General features: G+C 36.6%; 1 protein-coding gene across 9 annotated transcripts in view; it reads left to right on the forward strand.

Moving 5' to 3' along the window:
* Positions 1–22,376, forward strand: part of CEP170 (centrosomal protein 170) — a 127,035-nt gene that overhangs the window by 47,918 nt on the left and 56,741 nt on the right. For all 9 annotated transcript variants that reach the window (XM_030302247.1, XM_030302251.1, XM_030302253.1 and 6 more), the window contains exons 3-7: positions 1,674–1,763; positions 8,885–8,963; positions 18,387–18,445; positions 18,542–18,704; positions 19,823–19,957. In XM_030302247.1, coding sequence (XP_030158107.1) covers positions 1,674–1,763; positions 8,885–8,963; positions 18,387–18,445; positions 18,542–18,704; positions 19,823–19,957 — 526 coding nt within the window. The remainder of the gene's footprint in view (positions 1–1,673; positions 1,764–8,884; positions 8,964–18,386; positions 18,446–18,541; positions 18,705–19,822; positions 19,958–22,376) is intronic.

Consider the following 22,376-nt stretch of genomic DNA (forward strand, 5'->3'; position numbering starts at 1 on the left):
CTGCTCTGCCCAAAGTCGCTCTTGAGTCTGGGGTTTGCAGTTTGTCCTAGAGAAACTGAGGTTTCAGAGAAAACCAAACCAAAACCCAACTTTTAAAACTTTTAAGAATGAAAATGTACGTGTGATGAATGTTTAGGTTTTGTTGGAAGATTATTTTAGGTCACATACTGTTTCTTTCTAACATACTTAGAAGGAAAACCAAAACTTTTTCAATATGGGATTTAAGCTAATTGAGGCAAGGACTTTTAATTTTGGTGATACTTTTTTGGATAGGACAATTTCAACTAGGGTTTACGTCTGTATTGTTATTTTATTAGCTGCTGACCCTCTCCTCATTTTGTGGGTGTGGCTGGGAGTTAGGCCGTGGTTGCTATTGGCTGTAGCTGAAAGTATCAGAAGTTAACGTTTCCTCTGGTGTCCTTGTTTCTGTCTCTCCTGTGGTTTTTTGAGTGTCCTTAGAGACCCTTTTTGTTCAATAATCTGAACTTAGCCATTTTTTCCATTGTAATCTCTTACTGTGTGCATGTGTAAACCCCTGTGGATGTGATGGTAGCATTTGGAGGGAAAGGAAGCATTCCATAAGGCTATGATTAGTTCTCAGTCTTTCAGTGAGGTCATGACCTCCACAAGTGCATCTCACCTCTTCCTGAGGTGAGACAGGAAGGCTAGAGGAGACTGGAGTTCGGGATTCCTGTTCTCCCATGTCAGTTAGGCGCTGGTAAAAGCCACGTTGGTTGAGCACTGGTAAAGTAGTCTTCCTGGAGGATAGGCGCTTGGTGACAGAATGCTCTGGGTGTATTTCACTCTCATACTGAGGGGAACACAAGAAGAGTTTCTCCAGTCTTCACCCTGACACCCTTGTGGGGCTCCCAGGGTAAAGCTCATGAACCCGTGGCAGTGATGGCCCCCATTGCTGTGTCCCTGGGAGCTTTTGTCTGCAAGCTAGTTAGCATTCACATCTCTAGCAATTACACATCTTACCCTTAAGTTTTCTTGCCCTGCCGGCTACAGCCATGGTTTCTGTGTTCAGGAAGCTGTGATTCTCTGATTTCACCTCTCTCTCTAGTTGTCAGGGTGGCAGTTGGCCATATGACCTCAATTCTCTGATAAAATAAAGACTATTTTTGATTTCCAGTTTGTGCATCTTTTCTCTTGTAAGGAGGGACTGATGACTCCAGGCTCTTAACATGTTGGACTGGGAACTGGAAGTCCTGTCTCTTCCCATGTGGGATACTTCTTTTGCTTTTTGTATACCAAGGTTCACAGAGTAGCCCTCAGTGTTACTGAGTTCAGATTCATTGTGGTTCTCAGAGTGTTTCTTCCTGTGACTGGATTGATATTTCTTTCAATAAAAGTTTCCACAGGCCTTTATACAGTTCATCTTTCAGGTGCTTCTATCTACAGACAACTCGCTAAGCTCTGGAGCGTGAGCACATGTGCATGGACATCCGAAGAACATCTTCAAATTTTGGCAGCTTTCTTCTTTGGGGAGTGATGCCAAATTTGTGTTATATAGTAGTAACACAGTTTAAATCTCATTTAATCCACTTTTACTTTGATATTTCCTGATACTTATCTGTTATCCTATTAATATGAAGTATCTAGCCAAAAAACTTTGTGTTTGTTATTCTAGTATTTTCTTGTATTTACTAACTCAGAAAACTTCCTTTCAGTCCCGTAGTGTGGATAAGCAACATGCTGTAATCAATTATGACACTTCTACAGATGAACATTTGGTGAAAGATTTGGGCAGCCTAAATGGGGTAAGTGAAGATTTTCTCTTTTGCTTTATTTGAATATTTTTTTAATATTGTAAGTAAACAGATCAGGTTACAGTTGCTATTTGTGTTATATTTCCTTCTCTTTAGTTTGCATTTTACTTTCTTTCTGGGGTTTTTTGTTTTTTGTTTTTTTTTTTTTTGCGTGCATGCGCAAATTGGGGAGGAACAGAGAGAGAGAGAGGGAGACACAGAATCCAAAGCAAGCTCCAGGCTCTGAGCTGTCAGCACAGAGCCCGACACAGGGCTTGAACCCACAAACTGCAAGATCATGACCTGAGCCAAACGAAGTTGGACACTTAACCAACTGAGCCACCCAGGCACCCAGGTTTGCATTTTACTTCTAAAGGCTTATTAGGTATGTGGCACTTTGGGGACCATACAGTAGAATATGGAATGAGCCCATGTTCCCAAGAAACTGTATAGGCAGTAAATACAGCAATGCAGACGGTTGCTGGTTCTTATTTTCCATAATGGTTAAAAAAGACTTCTTTAAGGAGATGAAATGAAATTTGACTTCACCGGATGGTTTGAATTTATATGTGGGAGAATAGTGGAAAGCCATGGCAGTAAGTATGAAAAAAAGGACTCTTGGGAGCCCAAGAAGTATAGGTTAACTTAGAAGATAAAGGTGAAAACATAGTTTGATGCCAGCTGCTGGAGAACTTTCTGTGCTAGAGTAAAAAAGACAGGAAACACATCCATTAACCTTAAACATGTGACTTTGTGATCTAAACACCAGTATTCATTATTGCTTTTCTGTATTCCTGCTTTGAAGATATTTTTGTGTTACTGCAGTGAGTTTTTTTTCCTAATTCTTCATTTGGTCTTTCCACATTGTTGGAACATAACTAGCCACAGACTAAGAGAATGCTGAAGTATTGAATAATTTCTTATTTTTTAATTTTCTAATAGCCTTGGTAATACAAGCTGATGCAGTATTTGTCTACATCTGTGCTGTTGAAATTACTAAAATGAATTTAACAGAAACTAAATGTATCCCCACTGCTTCCAACTGCCACTGCTTTTTGAAATATACATTAAACTTTATGCAGATTTTGGGATGAGCACTGGGTGTTGTATGGAAACCAATTTGACAATAAACTTCATATATTGAAAAAAAAATAAACTTTATGCAGAAATTGAACAATTATAGTGAAACATTGTTTTCTTGTTCTAAGTTGCCCTGGTACTGAAGGACTGATGTTTAATCTTTGAGATACTTTGTTTTTCTATTAGTTTTATTCTAGCCTTTATTTGTTTCTCATGGCACACAGAATTAAGTCTCAATTCAGGGTTGAACCAAAATCCCTCACATTTGACACTTTTCCAGATTCCTGCTCCCTTGGGCTTTCCCTTGTCCTGCCTCCCGAATAGTAGTTCTGCTGCTGTTCGGTCTCCTCCAAATACTTTGTTAGATTTTCTTCAACCTAGTAGTTCTCCCATCTGCCTTGTCATTTAGAAAAGTTGTACTTCTAAATTTATATGAGTCAAGCCCAGATTCCACTTCTTCCTGAAGGGAAGGAACAAAGGAAAGGTATTTAGGAATATTAACTTGCTGACGTCATTAATAACACGTGGAGCAGATAAAGCAGAAACAGAGCAGACTAGGTAGAAACCGTTCTAACGTGAGACAGGTAAGTAAGCTACTGTGCTTCCCAGCTCCCAGTTGCAGAACTTCTTTCGTCCTTCTCCACATCTGTAAGCCTTTGTTTTAATCTTGATTTGGGGTGCTTTCTCTGCTTTGTATTACATCTTCTTCTACTTCTCTGTCACGGTGTTGAGTCATGAGCTCCTGAACAGTCATGAACGTTTGCTCAGGAGTCTGCACAGTGCACGAATACAGTCAGTCTTTTTTTGATGAAATTGAATTTGTTTTCTTTATTAAGGAAAATATGGAGAAAAATTTTAACTTCTGTATGTGGACTATTTTAACAATGTTATGTTCTGGTTTTAAGCCAGAAAGATTGATCTTTACCACAGTGCTGTGCGTAGATGTCTTTACATTATTACCTTGGAAAATAATAAGTGAGAATTACATCACAGTGTTTTATTCTTTTAAAAGACTGTGATCAAATATAAAAATTACTTGTTTTTCATTATAAAAAGAAGTCAGGTGAAGTACTTCTAAGTTTCTCTAGGTTGACCTTTCTTCATAATTCGATTATACTCAGTAATTCTGTGGAAGATAATAACTCATAGGGGGCAACATTTGCATTTTGAACTTGAAATCAGTACCTAGATTTGAATGTCAGTCTGTAATTTACCAGTCCTAAACACAGGGACAATCACTTTCTGAAATTTGGTTTCCTCATACATCTTCATATTTGTGAGTGTGAGGACTGACAAGTTCAGTTCCCTTGTTTTAGCTTTCAGATAACGAAATGGAAATTCCTGCTCAGTAGTACTGGCGTGGGGATGCAGCCTGACGACAGTACGTGTGAGTTTGTGCCTGTTACGGAACTTGGGAGCATCCGTCACACAAGCGATAACTGTGCTCTGACCCAGATGGCAGCCTAGAGAATACACCAGAACAGAGTTGTGAACCACCAGCTGCCATGCGCTTAATCCATAAGGAGACCGTTTGCTCTTCATATTCATATAACTCTAGAAATTTGAGCATGAGGTTAACAGCAGTAATTTTAGAAGTCAGGGGCACGATGTAGTGGTTATGAGCCCCACTTGAATTCTTACCAGTGATGTAACTGTAGACGGGTTACTTAATTTTTCTGTTCCTCAACTTTTTTAATGTTCGTAGCAAAATGGCGTTTCTCTCAGGTTGTACCAAAGCTATAAATAAGTTCATAATTGTAAATGATTAGAACAGTACGTGGTGAGCATTCAGTAAGTGCTGGCGGTGGTGGTGTGGCAAGCAAAGCAGTTAAAACGAGTTCAGCACCCTGGAGCCTACATGCTTTCCAATGAATCCACTGCCTTATTTTTTTTAAAAGCACATACCAACTAACCCCAACTTATAAATAACTCTTAACTGTGACCACTTTCACTCCTCCCTTTCATCCTACCCTAAAAGAACACTCCCAGGGGACCTAGATTTATACTTGATGTTATTGCTACCAAAATGAGATTGCTCTGCCTAAGGAAGCTGGAACGGGTTTTGTTGCTGATGTTATGGTGGCCTGTTTCCCCGCAAGCCCCTGGAAGCTTCTCCTGTGAGAACCCTTATTTGCCTTCACTTCTTCCTGCCTCCCTCTCCCACTGGGGCACATGCCCCTCTGAGAGCCACTGTGGCCTCTGCCATGTGCCTCCCATGGCATTCTACCTCTGGCTTTTGTTCTAGGCTGCCCCCTCGACTCCCTGTGTTCTAGCTTCTGCTGGATCCCCTTTTCGCACTGGAGTTTCTACCAGCATCAGACCACAGTGGCGTAGAGTGGAGAGAGTATGCAGAGGAGAGGGAAAAAAGAGATGACTTTTGTCTCTGGCAGTGTGATTGGGGTGGTTACGCCCCTGGCCGCTCACTCTGTTCAGATTTCCCAGGGCGTTAATACAATACACAGTGGTTATGTGGTTTTATGCAATCAATTATGCAATTTCGTTGTATGTCAAATAAATAGATGTTTTTCTAGTTTGGTTTGCTTCTATGTATGAGCTAGTGGTTTGGAAGAGGGAGTTTGAAGAGCTGGCCTGGCTCGGGCACCCATACTTCCTTGAGTTGGAGAGAATGTGGGATTTGTAGTTCAGAGACCTCAGTGTGAATCCCAGCTCTTACTCCACTTATGAACTCAGATGTTTGTCAATTCATTCTCTGTGCCTCCTTGTTGTTGTCTGTTCCTCCTACAAGGCACAAGTGTGAGCAAATGGTGTTGACGTAAGGAATCAATCCTATTTTTCCCCATGTTTGACTTACTAAAATGCTCCATAATTGATTTACTTAAATGATTTTTTTTTTTTTTTGCCTGTTGCTCTTTGAAATTTTCTCTCCTCCTTGCGTAATTTCAGACCTTCAGGAGACTTTTTCCCTTCAGATGTTTTCACTTGCATTTTTGTAAGCTGAAACTTTGCGTTTGGCTCATATTTCCTAAGCCTTTTTAGACCTTAGGGAATATTTCTGTCATAAATGCCAGCATATTAAAATTGTATGTTTCTCGTTCTGCACGTACCTACCTAGTATGTATGTTAAACACACAGTAGGTGCTTAATAATTAAGAGAATTGAGCTGTCTTAAGCTTTGTGTGGATATGATTGGTCATGTTAAGCCTTTTGAGTAAAATGGTTGTTTAAGTTGAAACAATTTTAAGTAAAACTGGCTTAGAAGTGTGGCATTCCTTGTACATCAAGTATCTAATTGCTTGTCTTCTGCATACTAAACATCAGTGAATTAATGTTTTCTTTTATTCTTTTCTTTTCCATCATTTGAAAAAGCTCTTCTGTTTTGTAACTCTACATAGAATATTTTGGTAAACTCAAGGTTTAACTTTTTTTTTTAATGTTCATTTTTGAGGGAGACAGAGAGAACGTGAGTGGGGGAGGGACAGAGAGAGAGGGAGACACAGAATCTGAAGCAGGCTCCAGGCTCTGAGCTGTCAGCACAGAGCCCTACGTGGGACTTGAACTCACGAACCATGAGACCATGACCTGAGCCAAAGTCAGACACTTAACTGAATGAGCCACCCAGGTGCCTGCCTCAGGGTGTAACTTTTAAAACACTGTAAAATGTTCATTTTGGAAATGAACATGAAATTAAAGCTTATAAATGCCTGTATTCAAAATTTTCTTTATATTAACATTTTAATCTTTCTGTGAAGGATGTTGGAAGCTTATTTTCTAGGATTACTCATGCATCATACTAAGGTGTGATCTCAAGTTTTAGCAGTATGCCACTATCTTCATATATCTGTGCTTGAAATTAAGACTATAACTTCTAATTTTTTCTATAGATTTATAAATTGGTATTCTGTGACCTATTACAAAGTGCTAGTCGTGCATAGGAATTTGAGCATATGACCGTAATCACATAATTTCCTGTAATATTTTACTGTATGTCACTTAGGACCCTTCTGAACTTCCTCACCATGGAGGGAGCTTTTCCAGATAAGGTATTATGGCCATCTCAAATCCAATAAAATAGAAGATTTTAAAAAATGGAATTCACTAGGAAAAAAGTAATTTTTAAAGTTTCAGCTTATCAGAGGAAAACTTGGGTGTTTATATGATATCTGCATTCTGGGCAGTTAAGTATAACATTGTTCTGTGTTCTGTGAATCTAGCAAATTCCAATTTAACTTCCAACGTGCCAGGAAAAATAGTCATCACCATTTGCCATCTGTGTCTAGTTGACTCTTTGTCTTTTTACAAATAATTTGCGGAAGTAAGGATAATGAAAAACAACTTGAAATTTTAAGTAAAAATTAGTCATGACAAGCTCATATTTTTATTTCATATTTTTCTGGTTTTGAAAGGTACATAATACACAAAATGGGTATTGTTCATCAGTTGTCAAGGGAGACCTGGGATATATATCCGTTTTGTAAATGTTGCTTTTCAAATTTCAAGTGCATATCCAGCTGGTTCTAGCTTATCATTATTTCTAGTTCTTCTTGCATTGTATTGTCAAAATGCATTATTTTTAAGACTTTGATAGCTTATAGTTTTATTAAGATGATAGCTTTCTTCTATTATTCCAAAACATTTCTCAGTTTTAGATTTGTTAACAGAAGGTTAATTTATTTCTTTTTACATCATCTTTGCTTCTAGTTACCTGATAGATACCTGCCTTGGGCATTTATCCACTTAGAAACTAAATCAAATAAGTGTTGGAAAACATCAAAAGATGAAGGAATGCTGTGAAAATGTGAAATACAGAATTGTTCAAGTTCTTATTGAAAAATATTTAATTATTTGTTGAAATGGTACTATTTTGGATATATGGGTTGGATTAAAATATAGCATTAAAATTAATCTCACCTGTTATATTAACTTTTTTAATGCAGCTACTGGAAAATTTAATAGTATATGTTTGGCTTGCATTTGGGGCTTGCACTATATTTCTGTTGGATAGCAATGTTCTGGGCAATTCCATTTTCTTCTGTTTTCTTATTATGTTGGTTATTTTCAGCATAGTTAGAAATAATTGATAAGTAATGATAAAATAATGATGTGAAATAGCACAGTGTTTCAAAAAAAAAAAGGAAAAATAAGATCAGTAAGATCCCATAATGTATCTTAGAGTCATAAAAAGGTCTAAAAGACTCATATGGCAATTGTGAAATAGAATAGCAGTTTTATTCCCTTTTTTTTTTTTTTAAGTTTATTTCTTTATTTTGAGAGAGAGAGAGAGAGAGAGAGAGAGAGAGAGGAGAGGGCATGTGCTTGTGAGCAGGGGAAGGGTTAGAGAAGAAAGAGGGAGAGAGAGAGAATCTCAAGCAGGTCCAGAGACCAATGTGGGGCTTGAACCCATGAACCGTGATATCACGACCAGAGCTGAAACCAGCAGCCCCAGTATTTCATTACTTTTATTCTTAGAATTCTTCTAAAGAACAAAAAGAAAATTTACTTTAAAAAATGGAATAGGGGCACCTGGGTGGCTCAGTCAGTTGAGCATCTGACTCTTGGTTTTGGTTCAGGTCATGATCCCACTGTTTTGAGTTCGAGCCCTGCATCAAGCTACTGATTGGGATTCTCTCTCTCTCTCTGCCCCTCCCCCACTCGCTCGAGCTCTCTCTCAAAATAAATAAATTTTTTAAAAAAGTAATGAAACATCAGACCTCACAAATAATTAGAATTGTCCGAAAAAAGCTAAAATTGAGTCCCCTGCATCCTGATGATATATCAAAAGTTAAGTATTTTACAATTTGCCAGCTTCACATTAGGAGCTTTTCTTAGCATCATTTTTAAATGCCTATATTTGTCTTGGCAGCGTGATGGACTTAGAGGAGGTACAGCCTGGTTCTTTGTGTGTTCAATTATTAATAAAAGACTTAGTATGAAAATCATTTATCAGCCTATAAGATGCATGGCACATTTTGTAATACACAAGCTGTGTTAGCCACCATAGCTAATGTATTTTTAAGTATAAGGTTTGAGTGTTTGTCTGAAATGTAATAATTAATACTTCATATGTAACCTAAGATCTTTTTCTCTCTTTGTAGACTTTTGTGAATGATGTAAGGATTCCAGAACAGACTTATATCACCTTGAAACTTGAAGATAAGCTGAGATTTGGATATGATATCCTTATATGATTTTGTGCATTTATTGAATTTATTCATAAAGCTTTTCTGATGTACATTAACATTTCTTGATCTAAGAATTTTCAGTAAAGGCATGCTAGAAGTCTCTTTGCCCTCCCATACTAAAATACATGTTTAAAAATAATACATATATTTTCTGGTTGTTATGCCTATTCCTAAAAATAATCCTAGAAAAGTTGATGGACTCAGCTTTTCCCCCATCCCTATAGTTTCAGCAGTGGTATTTACATGTGTAATTTGGGTATCAGAGAATGTAACAAGGAGAGGACAAAGGACTGTTTAATATTAGCCCAGCCCAGGGATTTTGTTGTTGTTTGGATGAGCATGGCACAGATCAGTGTCCTGGGAGGAGTGTGAGAACTTATCCCTACCTTTTTTTTCCCATTCGTACTTTTACTCTGTTTTAAGAATTCTGTCTCTATCACTTATTTAACTCAGATTTTTCAGTATCCTGTATCTTCTGAGACCCATACTCCCAGGCTCAGTTCATTATACAGTTAGTGTGTATTTAAAATTCTTTCGTTAAAAATAGGATTCTAGGGGCGCCTGGCTGGCTCATTCAGTAGAGCATGCAACTCTTGATCTCAGAGCTTGAGCCCCACGTTGGTTGTAGAGATTACTTAAAAATAAAATCTTTTAATAAGTAAATAAGTAAGTAACAAAATAGGATTCTAGGAAGTGAGTAGGGACATGACTTTGTCCTCCCTAGGGTATAGTAAAGAACCACTAGTGAAGAAGAATAAAGCATTTCTATTCATATAAGGCAAAAAGCTTTGAAATAAAGGGGACTGACTTTATTTAATTAAAATATACATATTCCACCTTATACTGAATGTTTTTCTTGAGTTTTCATTTTTCAGTTACTACATTTATCTGGACTTTAATATTGAAGAATATATTAAACATTGGCAAGTCAGATGGACTTTTATCACTATACTATATCAAATGTAGTCTCAGCTACCTGGAGTTGATGCATAGATAAAATAAACATACTAACACTTTAAAATTGTTCTTAAAGCATAACCAGTTTTTTTTTTTAGATTTAACTTAAAATTTATGAAAAATAGTTTTTAGCTTGTTACAGCAAAGGAACATTGAAAAGTGAAACCATTGAATCTTAGTATTTATGAGTTGTATGTTTTAAATCCTTTTAAGAATATGAATCACATAAAATGATTAAGAATTAACATTAAAGCCTTGATCCATGGACCATTTTCCACCAGCATAAAAAGTTTCATCAAACAATAAATGCAAATAAATATATTTTGAATTTAAATACCTCCTTAATCTGACTCAAAACATGAGAAAATAGAAAATCTGAGTTTCAATAAAACTCTATAATGTTTACTTTGACTTTTAAATCAAGAGAAAACTGTTGAGGGGCTCCTGGGTGGCTCAGTCGGTTGAGCGTCTGACTTCAGCTCGGGTCATGATCTCACAGCTTGTGAGTTTGAGCCCCATGTCAGGCTCTGTGCTGACAGCTCCGAGCCTGGAGCCTGTTTCAGATTCTCCTGGAGCCTGTTTTTTCTCTCTTTGCCCCTCCCTCGCTCGCTCGCTCTCTCCCTCTCTCTCTCAAATAAACATTAAAAAAAAGGAAAGAAAACGACTGCTGAGAAATAACTCCCGCTTTTACAATTTGTGTAGTGATTTCTTAGTAGTGAACTAATACTTCCTTTTTTATATACCAGCTCATGATAGTCAGCAATAGGGGTTGCTGGGACAAATGTTTTGTTGGTTCCAAAGGACTTTCTTCGTGTTATGAATCGGTGTTGAACCAGAACTGTTATCCACATCTTCAGAGTAGGCTCAGTAAATTTTATTATTTTAAAATAGCATCTCCTATTGCTTATGATTTTTGAAAACTATACATAAATGAACATTAGGATGAAATTTTATTGTATGGGATGAAATTTTTAAAACAAATTTTATATGTAACATTTACCTGTTTTATATTTGGCTGAAATAATTGTGCTTTATTTTTATTAAAATTAAGCTTAATAGTTAGCCAGTTTACGAACTCCTCTTCTTTGGAGTGGAAAACTCTTTATTACAATGTCATAGTAATAGAAGGAACATCTTACCATGAATTGAGGTAGAACTGAAGACACAAAATTTATCTGCCACAAGCGCTTTTCTAATTAAAGAAATTAAGTGATTTGGAAAAGCCAGTAGTGGAAGAAATATCCAAGTTTAAGAAATGACTATAAACTCATGAGGGATAATAATCCCTGCAGTAATCAAAAAGGAGCTCTTAAGTGTCCAAGTGGCCAGACTTTAGCAGATATGCAAGCCTAAGGTTATTCACTTCACAGTTATTAAATGTGTGTATCTCCTGTGTGCTGGGAGATCCTTGTCCCCATGGTCTGGGGACACGAAAGTGAACGAAACAGACCACTCTGTCCTCCTGGCGATTATACTTGTCCTCCTGGCGATTATACTCTAATGGGGTTGAAGGAAGCTGACAGCACACAAAAAAAGAATAGTAGAGGATGATAAGTTCAATGGAGAAAAAGTGTAACTGGGGGATCCAGAGAGCTCGTGGTGGTGAGTGAGAGGTTGTAATTTTAAAAAAGGATATTCATGGAGCCCACAGTGGAGCAAAGATAAGGAGAAAGTAAAGAAGCTGGCCATATGGATATCAGGGGAAATTGCTCTTCAGGAAGATAGAAGAGTTAAATACAAAGGACTTGAAGCAGCAACATGTTTGGCATGTTTGAAGAACAGCCTTCAAAAGTCATTGTGGTTGGGACCAGTAAAGAGTAGGAAGATGGGGTATGGGAGCGGGGTGCACATCAGCCCTAACAGACCATTGCAAGGATTCTGACTTCTATTCTAAGTGAAATGGGGAGCCATTTACAGGGGTTTGACCAGAAGAGTGACATGATAATGACTTACTTAGAAACATCCTGTGGCTATTCTTGTTCAAGAAGACTAAGGATGGAAGTGGGCCGCAGTGAAAAGAGGGAGGTGAGTTAGGAGGCTGTGTAGTAGCCTCAGGTGAGTCAGAGGTTTACAGCAGGGTGGTGAAAGAGGAGGTGGTGAGGAATCAGATTATGGGTGCATCTTGAAGAGGAAGCCAGTAATATTCTTGATTAGATTGGAAGTAGAATGAAAGAAAGTCCAAGATTTGGCACTTGATCTCAGCATTTGGAAAAGTAGAGTCACCATTAACTGACAGAATTCTGTGGGTAGAGTGAATTTCATGGAGAAAATGGGAAGAATCTTCTGAGAAAAACAAGCTTTTGGTTTAACTGAGTTTCCTCTATTTCCTCTTTGATTTCTAATTAATTTCTTTTTCCTAGATAAAAACTGAGGTTATTCGTTTGAGACTTTTTTTTTAATATAGGCTTTTAGTTCTATAAATTTTCTCCTAAGTACTGCTCTACCGTTCAGAATACTTTCTGATTTCTCTTGATTTTTGAGTACTGGTTATTCAAATAATTTTGAATAAGTTTGTTAGTTTCTAAGTAATTTGGAGATTTTCCCAGAGACTTTCTGTTATTAATTTCTAATTTAATTCCATGCTGATGAGAGAACATACTTTGTATGTCTCAAATCGTTTTAAATTTATTGAGACTTGTCCTATGGCCCAGAATATACCTAATTTATCTCTCCTGGTAAGTGTTCCATATGTACTTGAAAAGAATGTGCATTTCTGTTGTTTGGGTGGAGTGTCCTATTAATGTCAGGCCAATTTGGTTCACACCTTCTATATTTTACCGAACGATTGTCTACTTGTTCTGTTAATTGAGAGATCAATATTGAAATCTTAGGCTATAATTATGGATTTGCTTATTTCTCCTTGCAGTAGTTTTTCTTCATATAATTCGAAACCTGGTTATTAGGTACATAAACATTTAGGATTAAAATGTCTTCTTGATGAATTGATCCCATTAATTATTATAAATTGACCTGCTGGGGGCACCAAGGTGGCTCAGTGGGTTGAGTGTTCAACTCTTGATATCAGCTCAAGTCTTGATCTCGCAGTCATGAGATCAAGCCACAAGTAGGGCTTTGTGCTGGGCTTGGAGTCTGCTTGGGATTCTCTGGCTCCTTCTCTTTCTACCCCTCCCCAGCTCACACTTTCACTCTCCCTCAAAATAAATAAATAAACTTAAAAAAAATAAAAGAAAATGACCTGCTCTATTCAAGACAATGTTCTTTGCTCTAAAATATAGTTTGTTTTGACATTGATTTAGTTGTTCCAGCTTTCTCTTTCTTCTTTCTTTCCTTTCTTTCTTTGGATTGCCGTTAGCAAGGAACATCTTTTCTATTTTTTATGTTCTTTTGCTTTTAACCTATTTGTGTCTTTACATTTGAAGTAGGCATCATACAGTTGGTATTTTTTTTTTTATTCAATCTGATCATTTCTGCCTTAATTTGGGGATTTAGGTCGTTCACATTCAGTGTGATTATTGGTGTAATTAGGTTTACCTCTGTCATCTTGATATTTGTTCTATTTGTGCCATCAGTTTTCTTTTTCCTCTAATTTATTTTGGATTTTTTGAACATTTTGTATGATGCCATTTTATGTCTTTTATTGGCTTATTAACTATAACTTTTTTATTTGATTGGTTGCTTCAAGATTTGTAGTTACTTCTTTAAGTTGTATCTTCAAGCAATATTATACCAATTCACATATAGTATAAGAACCTTACAGTAGTATACTTTCATTTCTTCTGTACTGACCTTTGTGCTATGATTGTCAAACTCTATTCTTAGATGTTACAAACTCCATACTACATTATTACAAGTGGAAGGTCAATTATCTTTTAATGAGATTGAAATAAAAATATCTTATATCTTTATGCCCATTGTACTCTTATAGCTTAAACCAGTGTAACTATCATTTCTCATGCTCTTCGCTCCTCTTTATAGATCTGTTCTTCTCATCTGATATCATTTTCTTTCTGCTCAGGGCTTCCTTTAACATTTCTTGCAGTATGGTTTTGCTGGTGATGAATTCTTTCAGCTTTCATGTGTCTGGAAAAGTAGTAGTTAATATAGTAGTGAATATAGATTGGTAAGAGATCCAAGAACTGAAACCTATTCTATACCAGTATTAAGAGGTGGGAGAGATAAGGAACCAGTTTAAAAAAGATTAAGATGCAGGGGTGCCTAGGTGGCTGTCAGTTAAGCATCCGACTTTGGCTCAGGTCGTGATCTCATGGTTCCTGAGTTCGAGCCCCGTGTCGGGCTCTGTGCTGACAGCTCAGAGCCTGGAGCCTGCTTCAGATCTGTGTCTCCCTCTCTCTGTGTCTGATCGCACTCTATCTCTCTCTCAAAAATAAACATTAAAAAGAAAAAAAAAAGGAATCACTGTGAACTAGAAGGAATATCAGAATATGATATGGTTTCCATGTTTAGTGGAAAATGATTTAAACATTACTTAAATACCATAAATCTCAAAATCCTTACCATCTCAGTCATCTCAGGGTTATTATAAAGAACCCAGTACCTTAATTTTTTTAATGGGCTGCTTTTTCCCAAAGTAGTTGTCTATTCCTATAATGTCCACAAAACGATTGGATTAATTGTATTAGAAACAAGGTAAAAATCATTGTCGTGTCTTTTAAGATGATGATTTATCTATAATTGGAACATTACCTATGGCATTGTGTGTTTGGGTCCAGATCATGGCTGCTAAAATGATCAGGAAGGGGATAAACATAACTAAAAATCAAAGACTCTTCATTTAGAGAAGTTAGGGTTCTTCCTGATTAATGTGATTGATGTCCACAACAAAGCATGAACACACTTTCCAGATTTCAAAAATGGAGGATGTTTCCAAAGTTTGAGAGAGCTAAATTTAAGAAATTGACATAAGGTATTAGATATGGAATAAAGTCATAGAAGAAAAGTTTAAAGGAGTTGTTTTAGAACAAGGTTTTCTAAAAGCTGGACAAAGGAATTGATCTTCCAGAACAAAACGATACATCTTTCTGAAGATAAAGACAAACTTAAGCTAGTAGAAAGTTTGCTTAAAGAAATAAAATTTTACCCTTGGAAGGTTTTCTGCTATGAACTTTTTTTTTTTTTTTTAACTTTGCCATCTTCTAGGACCTGCCTTGTTAATACAATGTGCAATCTATTTTAGCGTAATTGTGTATTTTATTATGAATGTAGTCAAACAAATTTCCCGTATATATTTTTTTAATGTTTATTTATTTATTTTGAGAGGGAGAGAGAGAACACGAGCAGAGGAGGGGCAGAGAGAGGGAGAGAGAGAATACCAAGCAGACTCCACACTGTCATCACAGAGCCTGATGGGGGGCCTGAACTCACAAACTGGGAGATAATGACCTGAGCTGAAATCAAGGGTTGGATGCTTAACCAACTGAGCCATGCAGGCACCCCTAAATTTCCCATATTTCTTTAAAACAATGTTTTGGTTTTTTTTTAATGTTTATTTATTTTTGAGAGGGAGGGAGAGAGAGGGAGACACAGAATCCGAAGCAGGCTCCAGGCCCCGAGCTGTCAGCCCAGAGCCCGACACGGGACTAGAACCCACAAACAGTGAGATAACGACCTGAGCCAAAGTCGAACACCTAACTGACTGAGCCTCCCAGGTGCCCCTAAATTTCTCATATTTCTAAGGAGAAGATCCAAACAGACAAGTTTTTGGCTAACTTTAAGGAAAATTTTTAAGGGTAGTCTTACTATATATGTATTTTAAATCACACATATAAGACACATAAATTTTAGAAAAAGAATGTATTTTTCATTGTGTAAAATAATTCAAGTATTCTCATTTGTTGTGGCATCCAGTGTCTTCAACACCATGAAAGTCACATTCTTTTTAGTAATACAGTTTTTGAGAGAATATTGTATTAATGCCCATTAAACAGTTTGAAAATACAGCATCTTTTGAAACCTTAACACTGGAAACCTTGTACCAAGCAACAAAAACTCATATATAATATTTGATTTCTTCTGTAAGTGTGTGGTATCTCCCGAGTGAAGCAACTTAAATTAATTTTTAAAATGATTTTTGAGACACATGTTCACACTGACACCTGTTGTTTTAAGGCCCTAGGAGTAACTAAAACTGTTCAAAATGTTGCCCTCCTTTTAGTTAGCTTTAATTGTCATTTAGATAAGATGTTTTATCTAGCTAAGATCATCTAGATAAGAGATAACATTTAGATAAGATGTTTTTGAATGCATTACTAGTATGCAGATGAGTTTCTTTGACCCCACTTGTAGATAAACATTTTTTTTTTAAGTTTATTTATTTAGAGACAGCTCCCTGAAGGGAGCACAAGTGGGGGAGGGGCAGAGAGAGAAAGAGAGAATCCCAAGCAGGCTCCACACTGTAATTGTGGAGCCAGATGCTGAGCTCAAACCCACGAACCAGGAGATCATGACCTGAGCCAAAGTCAGGCACTTAACCTACTGAGCCACCCTGGTGCCCCAATAAACATTTCTTGAATAAACTGAGCATAGGGAAGATGTAAAATCGCAATCACAGCCCGATGTAAAGAAACAGGGAAATAACCTAACAAATACAATTTTTAACAAGTAGGATTTTAAACTTTTTATAACTTAGGAAGTTACATTAGGAAGAAGGTAGCTAAGCTGGAATTAGGGCAGTCTCAGAATCTCCCAGCCAGCCCGGTGTTCTCAGGCGAACTCATGACCCAAACAAGAGGATCCTTGAAATCTTTGGCTTCGCACACATGAAACTTTTCGAAAGATAAAGTGTTTGACCCCAAGAAGTGTGGGCTCTCTCAAGTTTTCCCAGATCTTCAAGGAGTCTTAGGTGTAAACATAAGACCCCACACTAGCCTTAGGGGACAGCCTGGAACTCCCTCAGCAATAAACTTGAATGGAGCACCGGAAAACCCCCAGAGCAGGCTAAAATCATTGGTGTTTCCCATTGAAAAAATGGAAATGGCTTTCTGTTTTTTTGAGACACTGTGTTTTCCATTGGAAGTATGCAAATGCTGTGAATCTCCTCCAGCTGTTCATGCATTTCTTGGGTGTAAAACAAAGTTACTGGACTTTTATTTTTCATTAAGTATGAAATTACTAATTATGAAATACTTATTTTCATATATGTCAGCAAATATGTATCAGCATATACATATAACAAAAAAGGAAAATTCTAATATTTCACAGCTACAGGAACCCTGGACTGGGTTTCAGCTGACAAGATTCTCGTCTTAGGTTTTGCCCTTCCATTCCTCAAGTTCCCTATGTATAGAAGAGAAGGATGAGATATTAAACAGGAATTAAACAGGATAGTCCCTAAAGCTCTTTACAATTCCAAAAAATTCTGAATTTTTATCATTTTAATGAACAGAAATAGAAGTTAAAAACTCATTTGCAAGTTTACTGCTCCTTATGTATGGGAACTATTTTTACCCCAATCATTTGTGATAATTACAGCTTTCTAGCCTTGAAGTCATAGGGTGCTATGAATTGGTAAAGGATAATAGAATTTAGTACATGGTTATAAAAGTCCTTTTAGTACAGGGCTAAGTAATGGTGGGAAATGTGACCTCTACTGTTTAGTGAAAGATGTTTTTTAATATACAGAGGCATTGTTCTTTTTGGCATAATAATGAAAGCACCCATTATTTCTAGCATTTGGTTCTAATTGTATAGAATCAGTTGTTTGTCAGTGTGATACGACCCTGATTGCAATGTCTGGAGGAAAGGGGTGATTGTGATTCTAATTATAGAATTTCTTTTGCACTTTCAGAGTGAGCTTCATTTTTATCAATGCTTGTGAAGTCTGAGTAATCGAATTCTTTCAGGATTTGCTGTTGGATAATCACTGATGACATACTTCCTTTTACATTTTTGTGATTAAGTATTAATATAATTTGATCCAGGTGCTTTTTCTTCTTTGTAGTCATATTGTTTGTTTGTGAGAACTGAACGTGTCTTTGTGCTCTGATTTATTACCCAGTTATTTACTTCCTGAAGGCCATTATTAAGTTTAGAATTATTTGCTAGATTTTAAGATTTTTCTCTAGTATGTATTTTTTTTTAATGTTTGTTTATTTTTGAAAGAGAGAGAGAGAGAGGGAGAGCACAAATGGGGAGGGGCAGAGAAAGAGGGAGACAAAGAATCCAAAGCAGGTTCCAGGCTCCAAGCTGTCAGCAGAGAGCCCCACGCGGGCCTCAAACCCACGCACCATGAGATCATGACCTGAGCTGAAGTGAGACGCTTAACCAACTGAGCCACCCAGGTGCCCCAGGATTTTTCTCTGGTATTTAGAAAGTAAAGTCCTCACAGTTATGAGCATATTTTAACATTTAACTCTTAAGGGGAATATGATACTTCTGTTGTAATTACCTATTGAAAATAGGACAATTCCTAAATTATCTTTGATTATTTTAAGCTTGATTATCACAATTTTGAAATATATTCTTCCTTAGCCTTGTTTACATACAAATCTTTTCACTGTAGTTCGAGGAGAAATGAGGGTCCCTGAAGAAGCACTAAAGGTAAAAATTTTTTACTTATTTCCTTTGTAAATCCACCATTTGCTAGGGTCGATTTCACTCCTGGATGTTTCACTTTCATTTTTAAATGTTTTATAGCATGAGAAGTTTACCATTCAGCTTCAGCTGTCCCAAAAATCTTCAGAATCAGAGTTATCAAAATCTGCGTGTGCCAAAAGCCTGGATTCAAAGGGAGCAGATACATCAGCAGAGGTGCAGCATAAAGCCACAGAAGCACTGAAGTCTGAGGAAAAAGCCATGGGTAAGTTAACCTGTTTGGAAATACCATATTTATACGTGGTTAGGAAGAAATTGCATCCTTTGTTCTAAAAAAGTTGGCCATGTCCATGTAAACTTGTAATAATGACAATTTTAGAGTAGGTTTTAATATAGCCAACACTTTCATCAGAAAGCATTTTATAACACATAATTATATATGACAGTTCTATATAGGTGTGTTTAATATATTTAAATATTTGAGAGAAATATAGTTTTCAATATTTTTATTTAATGTTTGTCTGCTTTTTTTGAATTATAACAAGTGAATTAAAAGGAAATATCCAGGGGCACCTGGGTGGTTCAGTTAGTTGAGCGTCCACCTTTGGCTCAGGTCATGATGTCATGGTTCGTGAGTTCAAGCCCTGTGTCAGGCTCTGTGCTGACAGCTCGGAGCTTGGAGCCTGCTTCGGATTTTGTGTCTCCCTCTCTCTCTGCCCCTCCCCTGCTCGTGTTCTGTCTCTCTCTGTCTCTCAAAAGTAATAAATGTTAAAAAAAATTTAAAAATAACAATAAAAAATCTAAAAAAATAAAAGGAAATATCCAATGATATTATGTCATCATAATTATTATTGTATATATGATGTTCCAGGAACTGCTCTACATAAATAATCCTATTCATACAAAAACATTTTTTTTTAATTAATAGAATAGGCATTACCAAATTTGCTCAAATATAAATCTACTAGTCATGTTAACATCTAGGTTAAATTTAGTTACTGTACAGTCCCCCTGGGCTTAAAAAAACTTTTTCATGGTCATTCATACCAAAACTTACTTTTGTCTTTTTTATCTCGACTTACTTAATGAGCCATTTCTGTATACCAAAATACTGAGTACACCTTAGCAAAAAGCTATTAGGTTACAGCAGTGTGCATTACTTAGATATCAGCCAGTGCAAAATTTCATTTATTTAGTCATGTCCAACATTGAATAAGGTCTGACACAAAAACTAAGTTTTTCAACTTAGAGTACTCTTCAACTATCTAGACTATATGTTGTTTTCATTTAATAAATTAGCCAGGCAATTCTAGCATTCTGCAAAACCATTTTTTTTTTTCTGTTTCATATGCTTTAGACAGATTTTTTTTTCACCTTTTCCAGATATTTCTGCGATGCCCCGTGGTACTCCATTATATGGGCAGCCATCATGGTGGGGGGATGATGAGGTGGATGAACAAAGGGCTTTCAAGTCAAATGGCAAACCTGAAGAAAAAAGTCATGAAACCGGAACAGCAGGTAAGGAAAATCTCAAGACTGTGACATTAAATGGACATTTGGGGAAGAATTTGTAATTAAACAAAAATCTGGCAACTCTGAAAAAAAGATATCTATTACTCCTTAATTTAATAAAAAATGTTGATGAATGTCTTAATGATGTTGTCATTTTAAGTTTATTATGAATGATTCTCATATAAAGTATTAATTCCAGTATCATTTTATTTAAAAGGTTTTTCCAACTTATGAGATTAAAACTTGGAAAATAGATTAATAATGTAATTGAGCATTTAAGGTATTTAAAAAGAATTATTAAAATGTTTCAATTAGACCAAAATAGTGGGCACAAACGAATTGTGTGTTTCCTTAGATTCACAGGTATATAATCATGTTTTTAAATGAACAGTTTCTGTTATGTTCAGAAATGTGATATAAAATTAAAACTTATTTAAAACCTCAGTTTGCTTTGTTTGTTGGGATATGGTAGCAAGACTAGCCAAGTTCAGCCAGAATGAAAAATTAGTTCTGGGTCACATTAATAGTCAAGGAACATATTCTTGTGTTGCTGGAGGGATTTAGTAATGAACCAAGTGCCCTTAAGCCAGCAAGGGTCAAGATTTCCAGGAAATGAATGGAGGTGTCATTTGTCACGTAAGGACTTGGCAAAGACATCAACACCAAAGGGTGAAACGGGCAGTTTCTACGATAATATCAGATAAGGATCCAGAACTGTAGGAATTGAACACAGGTACCAGGGAGCAGTCTGGAAAACCAAGTCTGACTGAGTCAAAGATAGATCCCAGCACAACTCTTCTCAATTTTCTACCTTCGGCCCTAATTGTACAAGATAATAAATAAATAAATTAATTAATTAAGAACACTGTTCTTTAAATATGTGCTAATTTGACCTTGGACAGGTCTAAGAAAGCTGGCTTTATCAACTTGATTTTACAAGTGCCCCAAACTGAAGTTGTCAACTTTGCAAATAAATTCCCATCGTAGCTTCCTTGTTTCTCTCCACCAGCAGTTTTCTTCATGTCCAAGCTTAGAAATACTTAGTATTCATACTGAGTATCATTCAGCATTACATCAGATGCAAATAACAAATGCTACCTGAGACTGAACAGGAAAGAAATTTCCTGGCTTAAATAACCGTACCTCTTCAGGGTTGGCTAAGGCATCTCTACAGTGTCATCAGCAACTGGTTTTTCTCCCTTTCTCAGCCCTTCAGTCCACAGTGGGCGTATAGGGCCACATAGGGGGGTGTCTCCCCTCATGGCCATCTGTGTGAATGAAACTAAATTCTTAAATGATTATCAGCTTATGTGGCATGTCTCATCGAGTGTCATTTTTGCCAGATGACAAAAGCTGTCTCATAATCTTGGGATTATTTTTGAGTAAGAAGGAATTAAGTGATTTATGTTTGTGTTAAATTGCTTGAAGAACCCAGCCAGATTTGGCCTATTAGGTGTCTTGTGAGAGAATCTTATCTGCTTTCTTATGTTAGTGCAAGGATGTTATTGTTTCAGATTTATCATTGGCAGTTTTTACAATATAGGATGAGGGGAACAGTTTACTGACCTGAAATAACTTATGATACTAGCCGAGATTGTAGAATCAGTTTGAAGATGGGTACTTATTTAATTTGATCATTTTGAAAGTGTTATTAAATGTTTCCAGTTATGAAATATAAGTGATTCATTTATGCTTTAAGCATGCAACTTGTAAATACAAAAAGTGACTTGCTTCTTGGTTACCCATTATTAGAATGCAAAATCTTAGAAATTGTTAGGAGGAGGGAACATTTCAGAAAAGCTAATAGAGTATCTGCGACCTAGTAATTTGTTATGTCCCTCTCAGTGGGTCCACATGTATCCAGAATCTCCTACAGACCTAACCCTGGAAGCAAATGTATATACTGGAGCAATCTAATTCTCCAGAAATTGTCCGAGTATTTTTAGTCCAATTAAAAAGGAGAACTGCCCTCACTTTAGCTATAGGTGCGCCCAGGGCCTGCTAACTTGGTGTAAACATTTACGTAGGTTACATCTAAAGGTCTTCTAGTGTTGCAAAGGTGTGTTTGAAAAGAAGGTGTGTGCAGCTGTGAGGAATAAAGCTCTGGCTCTTTTACGTTGATTTTCATCTAATCACGCTAAATTTGGAAACTTTCAAGTTGTGACTCCTTTTGCTGTTTCCTAGTCTTTATTTGCAGTCCTTGAATATGCCAGGCTGGATGTATGTTGTAGGCTGAGTGAATGTGCTTTCATCATTGCCTTTAGCATCTGGAATTGAATATTTCTTAATTTCGTACAGAAGAATGAAGGGAATGGCTTTCTTGGAGGTATATTGTCCCCGTTTTCTCTTCTGATTTAGATAAGCAATTCTAGCATAATCAGTTATTAAATAGTTTTAAATACCTAGCAGTTGAGATTATGACAGA

Source organism: Lynx canadensis, chromosome F1 (assembly GCF_007474595.2).
Source record: "Lynx canadensis isolate LIC74 chromosome F1, mLynCan4.pri.v2, whole genome shotgun sequence".
Lineage (NCBI taxonomy): Eukaryota > Metazoa > Chordata > Mammalia > Carnivora > Felidae > Lynx > Lynx canadensis.